The 15,688-nt window shown below is 45.6% G+C and overlaps 1 protein-coding gene across 5 annotated transcripts in view; it reads right to left on the bottom strand.

Annotated features, from left to right (window-relative positions):
• Positions 1-262: 262 nt before the first annotated feature.
• The window catches only part of LOC143316192 (uncharacterized), a 36,686-nt gene continuing 21,260 nt past the window's right edge, over positions 263-15,688 (bottom strand). For 3 of the 5 annotated variants that reach the window (XM_076723975.1, XM_076723971.1, XM_076723974.1), the window contains exons 2-43: positions 15,008-15,549; positions 13,469-13,549; positions 13,331-13,390; positions 12,895-12,970; positions 11,015-11,148; positions 10,904-10,921; positions 10,605-10,622; positions 10,264-10,470; positions 10,157-10,183; positions 9,992-10,054; positions 9,795-9,878; positions 9,655-9,705; positions 9,431-9,571; positions 9,138-9,191; positions 8,797-8,841; positions 8,579-8,641; positions 8,092-8,220; positions 7,934-7,996; positions 7,822-7,848; positions 7,493-7,591; positions 7,309-7,344; positions 6,597-6,683; positions 6,382-6,414; positions 6,233-6,268; positions 6,084-6,143; positions 5,826-5,903; positions 5,642-5,677; positions 5,493-5,546; positions 5,267-5,338; positions 5,112-5,171; positions 4,897-4,927; positions 4,520-4,573; positions 4,382-4,416; positions 4,148-4,273; positions 3,905-4,052; positions 3,744-3,808; positions 3,338-3,466; positions 3,217-3,249; positions 2,609-3,133; positions 2,321-2,518; positions 2,068-2,177; positions 263-1,955 (exon numbers count right to left, since the gene is read on the bottom strand). In XM_076723975.1, coding sequence (XP_076580090.1) covers positions 1,742-1,955; positions 2,068-2,177; positions 2,321-2,518; positions 2,609-3,133; positions 3,217-3,249; positions 3,338-3,466; positions 3,744-3,808; positions 3,905-4,052; positions 4,148-4,273; positions 4,382-4,416; positions 4,520-4,573; positions 4,897-4,927; positions 5,112-5,171; positions 5,267-5,338; positions 5,493-5,546; positions 5,642-5,677; positions 5,826-5,903; positions 6,084-6,143; positions 6,233-6,268; positions 6,382-6,414; positions 6,597-6,683; positions 7,309-7,344; positions 7,493-7,591; positions 7,822-7,848; positions 7,934-7,996; positions 8,092-8,220; positions 8,579-8,641; positions 8,797-8,841; positions 9,138-9,191; positions 9,431-9,571; positions 9,655-9,705; positions 9,795-9,878; positions 9,992-10,054; positions 10,157-10,183; positions 10,264-10,470; positions 10,605-10,622; positions 10,904-10,921; positions 11,015-11,148; positions 12,895-12,970; positions 13,331-13,390; positions 13,469-13,549; positions 15,008-15,549 — 4,202 coding nt within the window. In that variant the 3' untranslated portion in view covers positions 263-1,741. The remainder of the gene's footprint in view (positions 1,956-2,067; positions 2,178-2,320; positions 2,519-2,608; positions 3,134-3,216; positions 3,250-3,337; positions 3,467-3,743; positions 3,809-3,904; positions 4,053-4,147; positions 4,274-4,381; positions 4,417-4,519; positions 4,574-4,896; positions 4,928-5,111; positions 5,172-5,266; positions 5,339-5,492; positions 5,547-5,641; positions 5,678-5,825; positions 5,904-6,083; positions 6,144-6,232; positions 6,269-6,381; positions 6,415-6,596; positions 6,684-7,308; positions 7,345-7,492; positions 7,592-7,821; positions 7,849-7,933; positions 7,997-8,091; positions 8,221-8,578; positions 8,642-8,796; positions 8,842-9,137; positions 9,192-9,430; positions 9,572-9,654; positions 9,706-9,794; positions 9,879-9,991; positions 10,055-10,156; positions 10,184-10,263; positions 10,471-10,604; positions 10,623-10,903; positions 10,922-11,014; positions 11,149-12,894; positions 12,971-13,330; positions 13,391-13,468; positions 13,550-15,007; positions 15,550-15,688) is intronic. The other 2 variants (XM_076723972.1, XM_076723973.1) reach the window with 2 other exon arrangements.

Genomic DNA, 15,688 nt, shown 5'->3' with positions numbered 1-15,688 from the left:
GAACTTCCCTTTTCACTCACTGTTCTTACGACAAATTTTAAAATAATTTCATACATTGTACAGGAGCAACGAGCTTCATGGGGTTTAAACACCTGGGATGGTTTTCAGTGAATAGGTGTACTTCAGTGGTTAGTGGGATCTACATAATTAAATCCATTCTACATAATAAGTACTTTTACTTTGAAAATGTACCTTTTGCTGTTGACTGTCTGTTGAGGTTTGCTTGTCTAAACAGAATGACTGCATGAACGGCTAAAAACACTCACACTTTCCACACAGGTTTATTCAATGAGATGCAGCATTCCAGAAATGTTGCTCACACAAGGAGAAAACAGATAATAACCTGGAAGAAATAACACAAATCCATTCGTTATGGCACTGTTAGTACAGGAAAACAGCACTCTGTCCTCCAGAGCTGCAGTGCACGTACTGTTCTTGAGTAAAAAGCAAAAACAAATAAAAAGCAACAGTGCATAGACAAATATTTATGGCTGAATCCTTTTGCTTACCGTGTGCACATCCTTGCACAGGGTTCGCACGTTTGCTTTGGAAAATGTTATTTGTGAAAGCGTTCATATCACACATTATAGTTGAACTAGAAAATGCACAGTTTATAAAAAATAAATATCCCTTTGTTATTGCTAAAAATACGATTTGAAAATATCTTCCCATTTAAAGACAGTCGCAAAAAAAAAGGCTATAACTCAAGTGCTATGGGTTACAAGTAACATCAGTGTAAAGGAAAAGAAGTTAGAAAACATACATTTCTCATTCAATAACTCGTGTTTTTCTTGCTTTTAGAGGCTGAAACGTGTTCTAACTGCACAGTTTTAAGAGATTTGATCAGATAAACATCCTTGAAAGACAATTACTCCATAAAAAGTGGAATTTAAAACCACAGGAAATCATTTCTAACACTGCTTTTCGGTACTTGAGTCGTACGTTTGGTGTGTTAAGTTTCATGATACAGTTTTTTTTGGCAGGCAGGAAGTTAAGGAAACGTGAAAATCGACCTGGAGCTCCTCACGTATGATGTGTGATCGCAGTGGTTTGTCCCTCTCTGAGATCAGTTTAGTTTCTCGAGCTGCTGTGTGTTGCGAGATGTTCATTATTCATTTTTCTCCCCAACACAATAAGACAGAGGTCACATGATTGGGAGAATTATATAACAGCAATGTGTCTCTCTAGAAGCCAATTTGTGCCTCTCATGTTTTAACACTGTTTATCTGTGAAGACGCGTTCCCCTCCGTTGTGTTGGGTTCATGGCACAAATCTCAGAGACAGACATCTGTAACATCTGGGAACACACAAACTAGGCTTCCCTAGCTAGCATCAAGCAGGCTAATTTCAATCATCTATATCAACATTAATAGCGACTGCTATCTAACAAGTCACAAAAGAAATAAATGAAGCATTTATGTGCACAGACAGGAGGAAACGCAGTCAACTTTTAAGGCGACTGGTGCCTCAAAAGGTGTGGACTTCCAATATGGCTGCCGGAGGGCGTGTTACTGTATGTCACCTGAGCTTAACTTATGTTCAACGTGTGGGATAAACCTGTATAGCACCATATAGGAGGGCTAACAAACATGAACTACTGATTCATGAGACGAAACTTATTTACAAAGCACCACATACAGGGCATAGATCGAGAAGTGTGTGTGGACAAAAGCATGGCTGACTGCTCTGGGGTTTCCCTTTGTCCAGTGTCGTGTGTGTGTGTGTGTTTGCGTGTGTGCATCTATCTCTTGGCGTGGCTGATGTAGCTGTTCTCGATGCACAGCACGGCGTAGCCGCTGGAGCAGCTGCTGGAGGTCTGCTGGAGCAGGCTGCCGCTCTGCAGCGACGACGCCATGCCGCTCAGCTCCCGGTCGCCCATACGCCACGTCCCGCAGAAGCCGTCCGCGTGCCGCTGGCCGGCGCTGGTTGACCCGTGCCACATCAGCTTCTCTGGCCTGGGATAAAACAGAACGGTTATGATTTTCTCTTCAGTTTATCGATTTCAGTGCAGAACATTAAATGTATAAGACTGTGTTCTATGTGTGTAGATCATGACTTCTGGCTCACCATGTGCTGTCACTGAGAACGTCTTTGCCATCGAAGGAGTAGATCGGCACGTTGTCCTTCATTCTGCCGCCACTAAAGATGGCGTCCCAGCTGTCAAACAGAACCTCATCCTGACAAAGATGAAGCAACACATTAAGTGCAGGAATCTGGTGAAGACTAGTTGTGCAATTAACTGACAAATTGAATGAAAGGGCATTTTAGGATATAGACATGTGAGCGGTATCACTCTTGTTAAAAAACCTTGGTCGGCTACCTTCAGGTTGACTATTGGCAAGTTGTCCCTGTCAGCCTTGCGGACGATGCTGTGGAGATCTTGGAGTTTGGCGGACAGGAAGGCCCGGAAAGTTCCCTTCATCCCGAGGGCCTGAGCCTGAGTGAAGCACATGTAGTCTGCACCGCGGATGCCCCGCATGAAGCCGGTCTGAGGGCTGTTCAGGGCGATCAGGTGGAGCTGTGGAAACATGCCCAGTAGTTATATTTGATTTTACAGTAAAACTAAAAAAAGATGTGAGTGTGATGGTTTAAAAGTGGTGTCTCGTACCCCTGGACCTGAAGTATGACGGTGGACTGGAGTGTCTGGCACAGGAGGTGGTGGTCTTCGCTGAGGAGTAACTGCGTAGGGAGTGTCCGGGGATGCTGGGCGTTCGTGGCCCGTGTGGATGGAATACCTACCGTCTGGTTGATTTATCCGGTCTGAGTAACTTGGAAACCTCGGATCTGAGGGGGCTGGGTACCGCGGATCCGGCTGATATCGTGTGTCAGGTTGGTATCGGGGATCAGGTTGGGTTGTGTATCGAGGATCAGGGTGGGTTGGGTATCTGGGATCAGGGTGAGTTGGGTATCTGGGATCAGGATGAGTTGGGTATCTGGGATCTGAGTTTGATGGGTATCGGGGGTCCAGGGGTGTTTGGTGATGGTGGTCAGGCTGTGACTGATGCTCAGATCCGGTGTGGACGGGGTTCTCAGGAAGCCTTTGGGGGTTGTGCGCGGAGGTGTCGGTGTCAGAGTGGTGGTCTGGAGAGTAGGGGACGACTGGTGGGGGCTCCACGGCTGCAACCTCATTACCCTGAAAATTATGTGTGTGATATGTTTTAAAACAGGATGCTTCATATGCTCCAAAAAAGAGAAAAAAGGAAAAATGACACTCACATCCTCACTGGGCAAAGCAATGTAGCTCCCGAGCTGAAAAAGAAAGGAGACAGCTTAATTAAATACATGAGAAAACATAAGAAACTGATGATTTATGATCGCAAATAAGGAGAAATCTTACATGGACTTGGCGAACTCCATCTCGGACCCGTAAGTAGAGATCTGTTTGGTCTATGACGTACACCAGAGAGCCCTCAGGCTGTCTTCTCGCAGTGGCTGTCATGGTATCATAAGATCTCAACACTGTCACCTACAAACACAAAAACACACTGGTTGTGAAGCTAAAGTGTATTTTTTCAGCCATGCAAGCGTTGTGTGTATGAATGGAAATGTCAGTCTGCTGCTCAGCTCGAAACTGAAGCATCCCAGCAGCTATTACCGTGAAATTTTGCACAGACATTCATGATCTCTGCAGCCATGCTAGCTAACATGCTCCCAGTGACAAAGCTAACATAGTGATGTGTAAATAATGTTCACCCTCTTAGTTTATCTGGTAAGAATCTGATGGTGAGAACAACTTTTCTCACCCCTGAGGAGAGTCCTGGTAGCCCAGGTGGTCCAGGTGGTCCCTGTGGTCCAGGAATACTGATAGCTGTCATTCAAAAGGGGGGGGGGGGGGGTCACATGAGCTCAAATGAGACCAAATACACATGTTGAATATTTGGATGTGTGTATGATTCGAACTCACTCAGTGTGTCCTTGTAGGCTCCAGATATGAATGATCCTGGAGGTCCAGGTGGACCTGGTGGTCCAGGTGGCCCATCGTAGCCTCTTCCTGGATGTCCAGGTGGCCCCTGAGGGCCTGGTGGGCCAATGATGGAGTCACCTTTTGGGCCCTGATGAGACAAGGGTGGAGAAGTATATTGATTTTGTTGTCTTTGAGCATACACTGGTTTCTTAAAGCTCTCTGTTTTTGACTGTGAGATCTTACAGGTGGTCCACGCTCTCCTGGGGGTCCAACTCCGCTCCCTCCATAGCGGGGGTCATAATAGCCTCCGCCCGCCTCTCCTTTCTCTCCCTTCAAACCTGGACTGCCTGTTTCACCTTTCATCTCATTCTAATATCCAAGAAATACAAACAATGAAAACAAAAACCTTCCTGCTGCTGAAGTTTAACCATAAACTATGAGCCATAAATCAAAGAGGTCTACAGATCTGAGGCTTACCCTTAAAGTGTAAATGTCAATGGTTGACCCGAAACCTGGATCAGAAACAGGAATTTGAATTTGTCTACATACTGAAAACATAAAACATCTAATTTAAAGCATTTTCAGCACATATGTGCACAGAAGAAATGGTGCTACCTTGAATTTCAAGTGTCCCCGGTGGTCCACGGTCACCTTTCTCTCCTTTAACAGCTGTAAACAAGAAACAGCAACGACATATTGAGTTAAAAACCAACAGTTTTATCTTTCCAGGAATAGTCTGACATCTTCAGAAACACCAATCTTCACTTTCTTGTTGTCAGTTGGATACAAAGGTTGACCATATCTGTGCTGAAACCAGCAGCCAGTTCACTTAGCTTAGCATAATGACTGGAAACACGGGGAAAGAGCAAGCTCTGTTCAAAGGGAAGAAAGTCCACCTACCAGCACCTCTAAAGCTTCTTAATTAACATGTTATAACTTATGCTGTTATAACTAGAACTCTTTTTTCTTTCACTCATTAAATAAGAATTTACCTGGATAATACCTCGCGAAATCCTCGTATCCCTGAAATGAAAATTAAGATTATCCCTCCATCCATCAGCAGCAACACATAATATCTACTAATCTCATTTCCCACCTTTACAGTCAATTAAAATTCTCATTGAAATACAATAAAAATTATTACTCTGAATGTGTGGACAGTTTATTTTTAATTTAATGGACAGGCATGCTTCATGTCTTGACTCACTCTGTCGATGGGAACAGGAGGTCCAGGAGGTCCAGGGGGGCCCGGTGGACCTGGAGGGCCCTGGGAAACAATAAATATTGATCAGCGTGTTGATCGCCTGATCATAAAAGCAGCACCAGCTTGGAAGCAAATGGGACAAAATCAGAGATACTCACAGGGTAACCATACCCGGCTCCACCACCTGAATCTCCCTTCTCTCCTTTGCCGCCGTTCAGGCCTGGTCGTCCCTGCAGTTAACACAGCATTCAAAATCTTTTAAGGCCTCTGTGTGTATACATCAAAAACTTCAGGCACTCCTAGTGGCAGCACAGACTTGTTTTTACCATTTTTAAACAGATTTGATATAAAAATTCATTTGACATTTGCAAGGAATCCACTCACCGGTCGACCTGGAAGTCCGATCTCTCCCTTCTGGCCTGAAGGACCATACGGACCCTGAAAATAAAAACACAGGATTATTACGCTGATTTGATGCTCTGGCTTGTGTATTATCAGCTAAAAAATGTGGTAAATAAAAATACAGTACTCACCGGAGGTCCCACAGGGCCAGGGGGTCCAGCGTCTCCCTGTAAATAAACACACGAGACAACCAATCAACTGACAATCAATACAACCTGTAGATGCTTCAACCCCTGGAGCATAATTAAATATAAACTTGCTGGCATGCAGAAACTGCTAATAGCTCATTATCCAGTAATTCATGAGGGTTTTTACCGGCTTTCCTGACAGGCCACCAATGTACAGAGGTCTCCCATCAGGCCCCATGATGAGACCAGGTTCTCCTTTCTCTCCCTGAACAAAACAACAGGCTTACGTTGAAATGAAAGAATGATCAATTAAAAGAAATTCTTGTCATCTATGTGGAGGACAAAGATATGTTTGCAGTGTACAATGCTGCGGAAAAATACATCCAACAAACACGTTCAGGGTGTAAAATGCAAATTTAATTCATTAAAATGTGAAATATCTTACTTTTGGTGCATATCCAGGAGAACCTGTGTCTCCTTTGTCTCCCTTTGGTCCCATCGGGCCCTAAATGAAACACATGACACAGTGACTTTCTTCCATTTTCTCTTCCGGTTTTCCAAACCGAGCTGCGTGACACTGATGGTGATACATACTGGGAATCCTGCTCGACCCGGAACGCCGCTTCCCCCCTGAGGACGAGAGAGCGATCACACATGAGGAGAAGGAACAAACATCCTGGAAACATGTCAGAATAACTTCAGCTTAGTGCGGTTTGTGGTGAGGCGGCTCGGGGACCACTCACCTGCCACCCTTCGCTCCAATATACGTCATTATACTACAGCAAGACAAAGTTAGGTCAGTTAGTGTGGAGGTGAACAAACAGCTGAGCAGGCAGTGTTAGTGAGCATCAGGAACTCCAGCTCAAACAGTGCTTTAGTGATAAATGCAGGCTGTTACGTGAGGGTTAAATCAATGTTACATGTCAAGTCTCTATGGGAACATCCTCCTCTGACTCACATCGCCTGTTGGCTGGTAGGTGACCTGTCCCGGTGGTCCGGGAGGCCCTGGAGGTCCAGGTGGTCCACCATCTCGCCCGGGGAGACCCTGCCACACAAATGGACATAAAATCATCCATAACAAGAGGAAGCCAATATATCAAATATATTGATCGTTATTCATTTTTTATCTTAGATTGGCAACATCCGCCACTTTGTACTGGCTTTGGTGATCCCTCTGACTTCCCCTCTAGCGCCACCGTGAGGTTAATGTTTGTGACTCCTCGTGTAATGTCAGCATCAGCCCACTTTATTAGGTACATCTGTACAGTCTGACAGCTTTTCTGCCATACAGATGACTTTAATGATGCCTTTAATGTTCAGTTTTGGTCTGATTCTGTCCCTGAGGTGTTCATTAAATTGTCCGTTTTAGCACTGACATCAGTGTTAGTGACTGTGTTGTCTTGAGTGCATTATATTGAGGTGTTTCTCACATTCTGTCCTCCTGATGTATGAAAAACGGGAAGGACGGAAAATTAGAAACACTTGTCAGTATAATAAAACAACACCTTTATGGCCTGAATAAATGTACCACTGAATTTACACCATGTCAACAAAAACCGAACATTATTTGTCCTAAAGGTTACACTTTGATGTGTTAATTGTATGTATATCTGTTGCTTAAGTTTGCACATTATGAAGAATATGTTTTTTATATTTTGCACAGAACTCACCATCTCTCCTCTCTCTCCTCTGTCTCCCTTCTCACCCTTCAAAAAGAACACAAACAGCTATCAGTGCCATGAAAACAAGTGCAAAACCACAATATGTTTAATTGCATCTGAACCAGAGTGTTATTTACATATCATAGTCAAAAACAGCTGAGCAACAAATCCCAGAATTCATCTGGCTTCCTACCAGCTTTCCGGGTAAGCCGTCCAGACCTGGTATCCCCGGAGGTCCTCGTGGTCCCTCTGATCCTTTGTCTCCATGGCTGCCTGGCAAACCTGGCTTACCCTGGAAATCAAAATAAAACATTACTGAGGACCTGAACAGTTCAATCTTTAAATAAAGCTGTTGGATAATTGCAGTGGAGGAAAAAAAACAGTATTTCCCTCTGAAATGTAGTTGAGTACAAAGATGCATGAGAAGAAAACACTCAAGTAAGAGTAAGTATGAGTATCTACAATTTATGTACAGTCCTTGAGACAAAGAACACTAAGCCAAACAAACACTGTTGTACTCACAGGTAGACCTGCAATACCAGGTGGACCCTGGAAGACAGAACACAGGGCAACATGACTGAGGGGATCTGCTGTAAGAGAAGATGAGGGATCTCTCATGTGTGTGATTGGGTACCTGTGGTCCAGGTGGGCCCCTGAGTCCAGGCAAGCCATTGGTCGCATATCCGTCCTCGTCACCCTGTAAGCAGAGGAGTGGAGGTTTGAAACAGAGACGAACCTCAGCAGACGTTAAACTCTGTGCATGCTCCCTCTTTATGTTTAACCTCTACTCACAATTCCACGGTACGGTGGCCCTGGTGGCCCAGGGGGTCCTGGGGGTCCAACTGGTCCCATGGGACCTGGAAGCCCTGCCAGCCCAGTCTGCCCAGGTGTGCCTGACCTTCCTTGTTCACCCTGATCCCCCTGAGGTGAGAAGGAAAAAGGGTGTTTCATGTCTCTTTGCTGAATGACCGATCAAGAACAGTTAGACACTCGTGTTAATGCAGCCGCAGCAGAATAAGTGAGGAAAAGTGGGTGATGTAAAAAAAGATGACGTGTGAAAGACGTGCAGAGATGGAGGATCTAGAGGTGAAGCAGAGTCCAGTGAGCCAGTGAGGAGAGTTTCAGGGTATGTAGATTGAAGGGTGTGATTTGGGTCAGCAGAAATTGGAATCATTAAAAAACACGTTAGCTGGGGAAATGGAACATGATGAAGTCTTAAGAAAAGGGAAGAAAATCATCACAGCAGAGACCCCCCCAGTACCTGCGACCCATTACACACCGTAGAGGATGGAGTAAAGTAAGAGAACAGGCCCGTGAAAAAGGTGGAGTCTTGCGAGTCTTGCTAGAGGAAGACAGCAAACACGGAGGAGAGAGTCTATCTGGGTGCACCCGCCACAAGTTCGTCATTTGCATTTCAACCCTGATTCATAACATTCACGCTTTTCAAGACCAGTCGCAGATTTGACTTTTCAGGATGAAAATTCAGACTGAACTCACCTTTTCTCCCGATGGTCCTGGAAGACCAAGCTCACCACTGTCACCCTGGACGTGAACGAGATTTTAAGAAAAAATGCACACGCCTTTTAGCCACGTTAGCAGCGTAGCTCACTGAAACATCTCAACAAGACTTGATGCCCACACTTTTCCTCTCGCCATTAAACTTTTCATCTGTCATCAAGTCAGGACTGTAGTTTGTCAACTACTTTGGTTTATGACCTGCAAAACTAATGACAATCTCATCTCAGCCGCTTATAACATTTAGCTCAAGGCACCACTGCACTGAAGTACAGCCTCACAGAGCTGCCAGCATGGCAGTAGACCAGTCTGTGCATTCTCACCTTGATTCCAGGGAGTCCTGGTTGACCCGGTGAACCAGGAGGACCAGGAGGGCCCTGAAACGGCACACAGGATACACACAAACAATCAGTGTTTAATAGCTGGTCAAAATCCTGCAAACAAGCGGTAAATCTTCCAATCTGAGAAGCTGGAACCATCATTTTTTAGCATGTTTGATTTTTGAATCGGTTATCAAACGACAATCAACTCAATCCATTCAAAGTCTAATCGTTTCAGTTCACATCATACAATGAAAACTGTATCATGCTAAGTCAAAAAAAGCAGAGCTGCTCACCGGTAGACCAGGGACTCCATCCTGTCCAGGTGGACCAGGAGGCCCGAAAGCTACCGGACCGTTGGCTCCCAGTGCCACTGAAGTCCCAGGAGGGCCGGGAGGGCCTGGAGGGCCTGGAAGGCCTGGAGGACCACGAGCACCCTGGACAGCAAATCACAAAGTGATTATGTTGTGTAAAGACTTGAGTTCAAAACCTTGTTAAATCTTAAAAATGACCAACGTACCCGGATTTTGTCCAAGTCTGGGAATCCTGAGCCCTCCATGTCAAAAAACGTCTACCAAAATACAAATCCATAGAAGACAGTGAGAAGTACGCCCTGACACAATGAACACTGGCAGAAAAGGGAAAGAAGTGTGGACGTACTGGGCGGTCACCGGTGCCAGGTCCAGGAGGTCCTGGTGGACCAGGGGGGCCTCTGGGTCCTGGTTGACCCTGTCCCATCTCACCCTGGAAATATCCCACATTATCCCGTTAAATAAATCATTGTAACACCATCAATTCAACTAATTCAAGAAACAACAGAACTCATCCATCCATCTTATTCCACTCTGGACTACAACCTTTTGGCCTATGGAGCCAGGACTTCCTGGATTTCCTGGGGGCCCTCGCGGCCCGGGGGGACCCTTGGAGCAGCAGCAAAAGAACGAAAAAATACAATAAGCCCACGATTAAGTCTATATTTACAGAAAAATCTCGATGTCTTCAATAAAAACAAAGATGCTTACAGTTTTTCCATCCTCTCCTGGATCACCCTGAAGGATCATCAACAATCAGTGAGTGACGTTAATCAAAAAAAGGAACACACAGCATTTGCAAAACACACTTTACTCACAGGCTCTCCATCAGTCCCTTTGGGTCCTGCAGGCCCATCTGCCCCCGGTGGTCCGGGCGGTCCGGGGGGTCCAGACACCTGCTGCACAACAGAGCCGTCCCCAAGTCGAACCACCTCAGCTGCAGGCCCGGGAGGACCAGGGCGCCCGGGAGGCCCCTGAGCCCCACGTTCTCCCTTATTGCCAGGGTATCCGAAGCCAGAGCTACCCTGATGGGAAAGAAGACAGTGATATTCAGCCCTCTTCATCACGCTGCGTCCTGTTTTCTTCCAGTTGTTCACTTAAAAGGATAAACTCTCCTCAGTGTGAACAAAGTTAACATGATAGACTGCAGGTGACCTACCTTTGCACCTTTTTCTCCCTGAAAGAAGAAAAAAAAGACAAACATGAAGTGTTTGAAGCGGCTGATTGTCAGCACACAGACGCACAGGTGGATCTCCAACCTGTCCTCCACCCTGGGAGGAGAAACCAGAGCCAGAGCTGGAGCCTGACTCTCCTTTAGGATTCAAGTCCTTTACTCAAGTAAAAATACTAATTCTGTGTTCTGTGTTCACTTGTCATGATTCTCCACAGAGAGAAAGAAGCAAACTAAAGAATAAACTCTCCTCAGTGTGAACAAAGTTAACACTGCAGGTGACCTACCTTCTCACCTCTTCCTCCCTGAAATGAGAAAAAAAAAAAGGCAAACATGAAGTATCTTAAGCAGCTGATGACACGGAGTCATGCACACAGACACACAGGTGGATCTCCTACCTGTCCTCCACTCTGAGAGAAATCAGAGCTGGAGCCTGACTCTCCTTTCGGTCCTGCGGGGCCAGTGTCCCCCCTTGAGCCTTTCTCTCCTCTGTCGCCTTTCTCGCCTTTAGTGCCGCTGGGACCTGACGGGCCTGTCACATGACATGAGTCAGGGTTTGAGTTACATGCTGTAAAGCCACGTTTCATGAGCTGAGCTTCAATGCATCATGCAGAGGACAGTAATCAGCACCACTTGCAAATGCATGCTCTAAATAAAAGCAAAAACACACACAGTGACTGCACATTTTATGCACTGAAAGCATTTAATTAACAATTTTGGAAAATGTGTTCTTTATAATTTGATGAAAAGCTAACTTTACTGTAAAAACAAACCTTTGAACAGACACATGTGCTACAATGTGACATTCTGTCAAGTACAAAATGATTTCTGGTCATAGAAACAAAACAAATATGCTGTGTGTGGGGATAATTCTCCTCATTTTTCCTTTGTGCATAAATCAGGTCACACTGATCCAGCGATGATCAGTCAAACAGCACCAGAAGCAAAAAACCCAAACAAGTCTGGAATGAAGGAAACTGATGTTAAGTGGAGCCGAAGTGACTCTGTTTGAACTGATGGTTGTCTGACGCCATCTAGTGGACAATTTAGATCAACACCTGTTCACAGTCCAGAGCACTTGCACATCCTCACTAAAACGTTTTTCTTTGTTTTGTAGTTTTTATGTGTTTTTGATAAAGGAAACTTGTCCAACAAGTCTCCATCTTTGGTTTTACCTTTTCCGCTGCTCCTCACTCACAAGAACCCCTCTGTTTTGTCCCCCTGACCATTATTACTTCCAGGATTTGTTCAAGGATTGTTGGATTTATATCAGATTCCTCTGATTCATGAGGCCAAAAAGGCAAGATTGTAGAAGCTTCAAGTGGTGAAAGTGACACAAACAGGGGAAATTAGATTTTGCAACCAAGCAGGGCTCATATTAAAGCTGTAATAATGTTAGATGATGTTGTGCTCAATCAAATGATCACAAACCCATTACTAAAGAGACGAACACGTAGACTCTGACTGCTTCCACTGCAGCCTCTTAAAGAGCAACTCACACTGAATAATTTGGGTCATCCACAGACTGTTAAGGACCAACAAGACGTCAACCAACCTCCGCCAGCATGCTCACAGCCCCCTTCCGACATAATGAGAAACTACAGCAGCTGGAGGCACAACGCTCATTCTATGCTGTGATAGGATGGCCGTGTTGATGAGGACATCATGTTAATCTGCACTTCTGTTTGCCCCCCGCGACCCACCTCTTGGGCCTGTTGGTCCAGCCCAGCTGACGTCCACTGACGGTGACTGAAACCTGACATCTTCAACATAAAGAAAACTTTAGCAGCAGCGTGCCTGCAAGTGTTGGCTTGCAGAGCGGGAAACGTGCTGCTGTGTTCACGTCTGAGGCGACGGAAGAAGAAACTACTTTCAGAGCACAACTCAGGAGGATTTTCTAAATCCTTTAATGCATGTCTTTAAAGGAGATTTTAAAACCTAAAGTGAATTTCCTTCTTTTTTATTAGCCACTTAATAAATGCTGATCACTATTAAACCGCACTTCTTCAAAGATCCACCGGGGGGAGCTGAAATCACACTGACGTGCTGAAGCCCTGCAGCAAAACTCCCCACACTTTCAGGTCCAGACAAGCAGCTTTATGCACATATTTCTAGATAAAAGCACAGTGATTCTGCAGCGTAGGGACGTCTCTTTGGCATTGGCTGCTGTATGATTAAAAACTTCCACTCCACTTTTTTTTCCTGCAGCATGTTTACTGTGCTGGGCACCATGGCAGCCACACAATGAAGATTTGGGGTGATTCCACTGAGCTTTCACCTGTTTCTTTGAGTCTGGATCCTTGTGAGGTTATCACAGGTGGTTCAGGCACCGGCCGGAAGGAAGGAGGAGTGGTCTGGAGGAAGGATAGAATAGTTCAAAATGGTCATTGCTGCCACTGCCAGCAGCGAGCTGAAAAGTTGCATGTAACACCGACAGTGTTTAAACCTCTTCAAATGAGGCTTAACTAATCCGGGCTAACATGCAGAAGTAATTCTCATCCACTTCATTTGTTTCTTTGAACACAGTGTGAGGATTCGCTTCATCTTCAATTAAATTATCTTGAATAACAGTGTGATTATATTTTGAAATGAGGGCAAAAACCTGATGAGTGTTAATTTGAGTGCTGACTGCAGTTACATGAGGTAGGCATGCTGGGAAGACTCCCAGCATGCACAGGGGCAGTGGATTAATGGACATAAGATTTTTAACCGACCTTCACAGTGTGCCCCGTCTGTCTCCTGTCGCTTTCGCCGCTGCCAAAGTCGCCGGAGGCCTGTGAGACAGAGAGACAAAGACGTTCCACAAAAACATCCTCACACTTTGACTGAAAGGCTGAAAGACAAACACTCACAGCGTCAGAGTCGTCCTCGTCGTCGCACAAACGCTCAGCTGCCCGAGGGTTTCCCACCACTCTCAGCTCCGCAATCTCACCCTGAAAACACACAAACACACGCACACAGTGAATGCATTTTACTTCACCGCGATGACAAGACTCATTGTTTGTCGTGACTTAAGCTTCCTCTGAAATCTCCAAAGAGATGGAAAGTATGAGAGAAATGACTCATGCAGAGCAGAATATTGTGTCAGCTGTCTTTGCCACTCTGCCTTCTTTGCATGACTCTCTTAAACCCTCGACCAGGGGCCATATTTTGCTTTTAACATGATCCACACAGTTTGGAGTCAGAGTGGGCTTTATGACGCTTGACGAGGGAGAATATTGCACCTTAGAGACCAGTTTGTGTCCTGGAAATAGTTTAATTTTGGGTTAATTTTTGTCAGAAAAAGCCCAGAGTTGCAGCAAAGAACAGAACAGAATCACATAAGTTTGACTTTTATCACGATTCACATCAATTTCTCCACTTCAAAAGCCACAAGACTGTCACATGTGGTCACAGATGCAAGCTGAGGGTCAGAGGTCATAGGTGAGAGGGGTCAAGCAATAGATTTACAAGGATGAGGAGGGTTAAATCTGCCCTTCCTGCTGCTTGTGACCCAAACCTGCCGTGAGGTGTGACATTAAAGAGGGATCTGAGGTCAGACTTCCACACACAAACACACACCTGCTCTCTCAGCACACAGTGTTTTATTCTGACTCAGGTCCCGGGGGTGACATTTGGAGGAGGATACGTTACTGGGTTTCTGTCAGGGATGTGATGAGCAAACATCTCTTGAGCACTTGAGCATTTCCTCTGCTGGCACCCTGGAGTTTATGGTTAGAAGACTGACTTCTCTTCCAAATGCTAGAGCTTAAAATCAAAGCGTTAATCCTGCAAAAGCGATCGTTTTGTTCAGCAGATGCATGATAAATTACACAGCAGACTTGTTCTTTTGCTCATTAAAGTTGGTCTGAAGACGATGTTTCCTTTGCAGAACATTGTGCTGCAGTGTTGGAACGGATTCTGAATGAATGAATGTTGCATCATTGATGAGTTTTCCTGATATTTCACAAACTCTTTTTTACAACTCTCTGTCTGTATTTCAGTGTTTTCTTCTCTCTGACTTTTGGCCGTTCTGCTATTAACTGTGTGGTTGTTAGTTCATGTTTTCATTGTGCCCTCATCTTGTGAGATTTTTATGGGGGTCAGGACCCTCAGGTTTGGAACCAGTGATGATTTGGAAGATTGTGAAAGGATCCAATGTTTTTTATGAGGACCCATTTTGCGGCAGACATTCCTACTGCCAGTTTCACCGTATTCCACTGATTGACAGTCAGTGTTGGTAATGTCCAAAGAAGAGCAGCAATTCACCCGCAAAGGTGCTGAAGGAGAAGTAAACAATGCACTATTTAGAATATTCAAATGTCGAAATTATTCTCCATTTGGCCTATGTAAAAAATTACCATTCTTGACAAGGTTCAACTCCATATTTGTACCTTCATTTCAAACATTACCTGGAACTTGTCGGGGTCGGCTCCTCCACCTTGACCCACGAAGATCCCCGCCCCCGTGTCGAGCTCCATGGGATCTGGCGAACGCTCAAACTTCACCACCTGTGGCTCAGAGTCGCAGCCCTGGTAGAAAGTCACCTGCTCCTCAAAGATGGCCAGCGAGAAGCGAGACCAGGTGTCCACCAGGCTCGGGACGTCAAAGCTGGCCGCCTCGTAAGAGGCCTCGGAGTCGGGCTCGGTGTAGAAGAACTGCACCTTCTGGCGGCCGGACTGCACCGCGCTGAGCTTGACACCGATGTTCATGAGCTTCTGAGGCCCGTCAGTGATGGAGAAGAGGACGGAGGCGGCGGGAGTGGAGGGCTTGATGTGGAAGATGAGGGAGAAGTGGCGGTAGAAAGGGCTGGGGACGTGGGCCATAGCTGGCTGGCCCGACACCGCCGCAGGTGTGAAGACGTAGGCCACCTCCCCCCTCGGCCCATAAACCCTGGAGATGTCATCCGGTGGAGGGTCGCCGATGAGCTGCATCAAAGAGACGCCGCTGTCCGCTGCAGGAACAGCAGAGACAGGAAGTTTAGAGTCAGAGAGTTGATATGATCGAAAAAAAAAAAGAAATTAAACAAGTGCTGCCTTCAAGTGCAACTTGAATGAATGATAAATAGGACAAATATGAGCAAGAAGAGTCAG

The sequence above is a fragment of the Chaetodon auriga genome, chromosome 23 (assembly GCF_051107435.1).
Source record: "Chaetodon auriga isolate fChaAug3 chromosome 23, fChaAug3.hap1, whole genome shotgun sequence".
Classification (NCBI taxonomy): Eukaryota; Metazoa; Chordata; class Actinopteri; order Chaetodontiformes; family Chaetodontidae; genus Chaetodon; species Chaetodon auriga.
The sequence above is the reverse complement of the archived record's forward strand: the minus strand, read 5'-3'. Positions and strand labels throughout refer to the sequence as shown.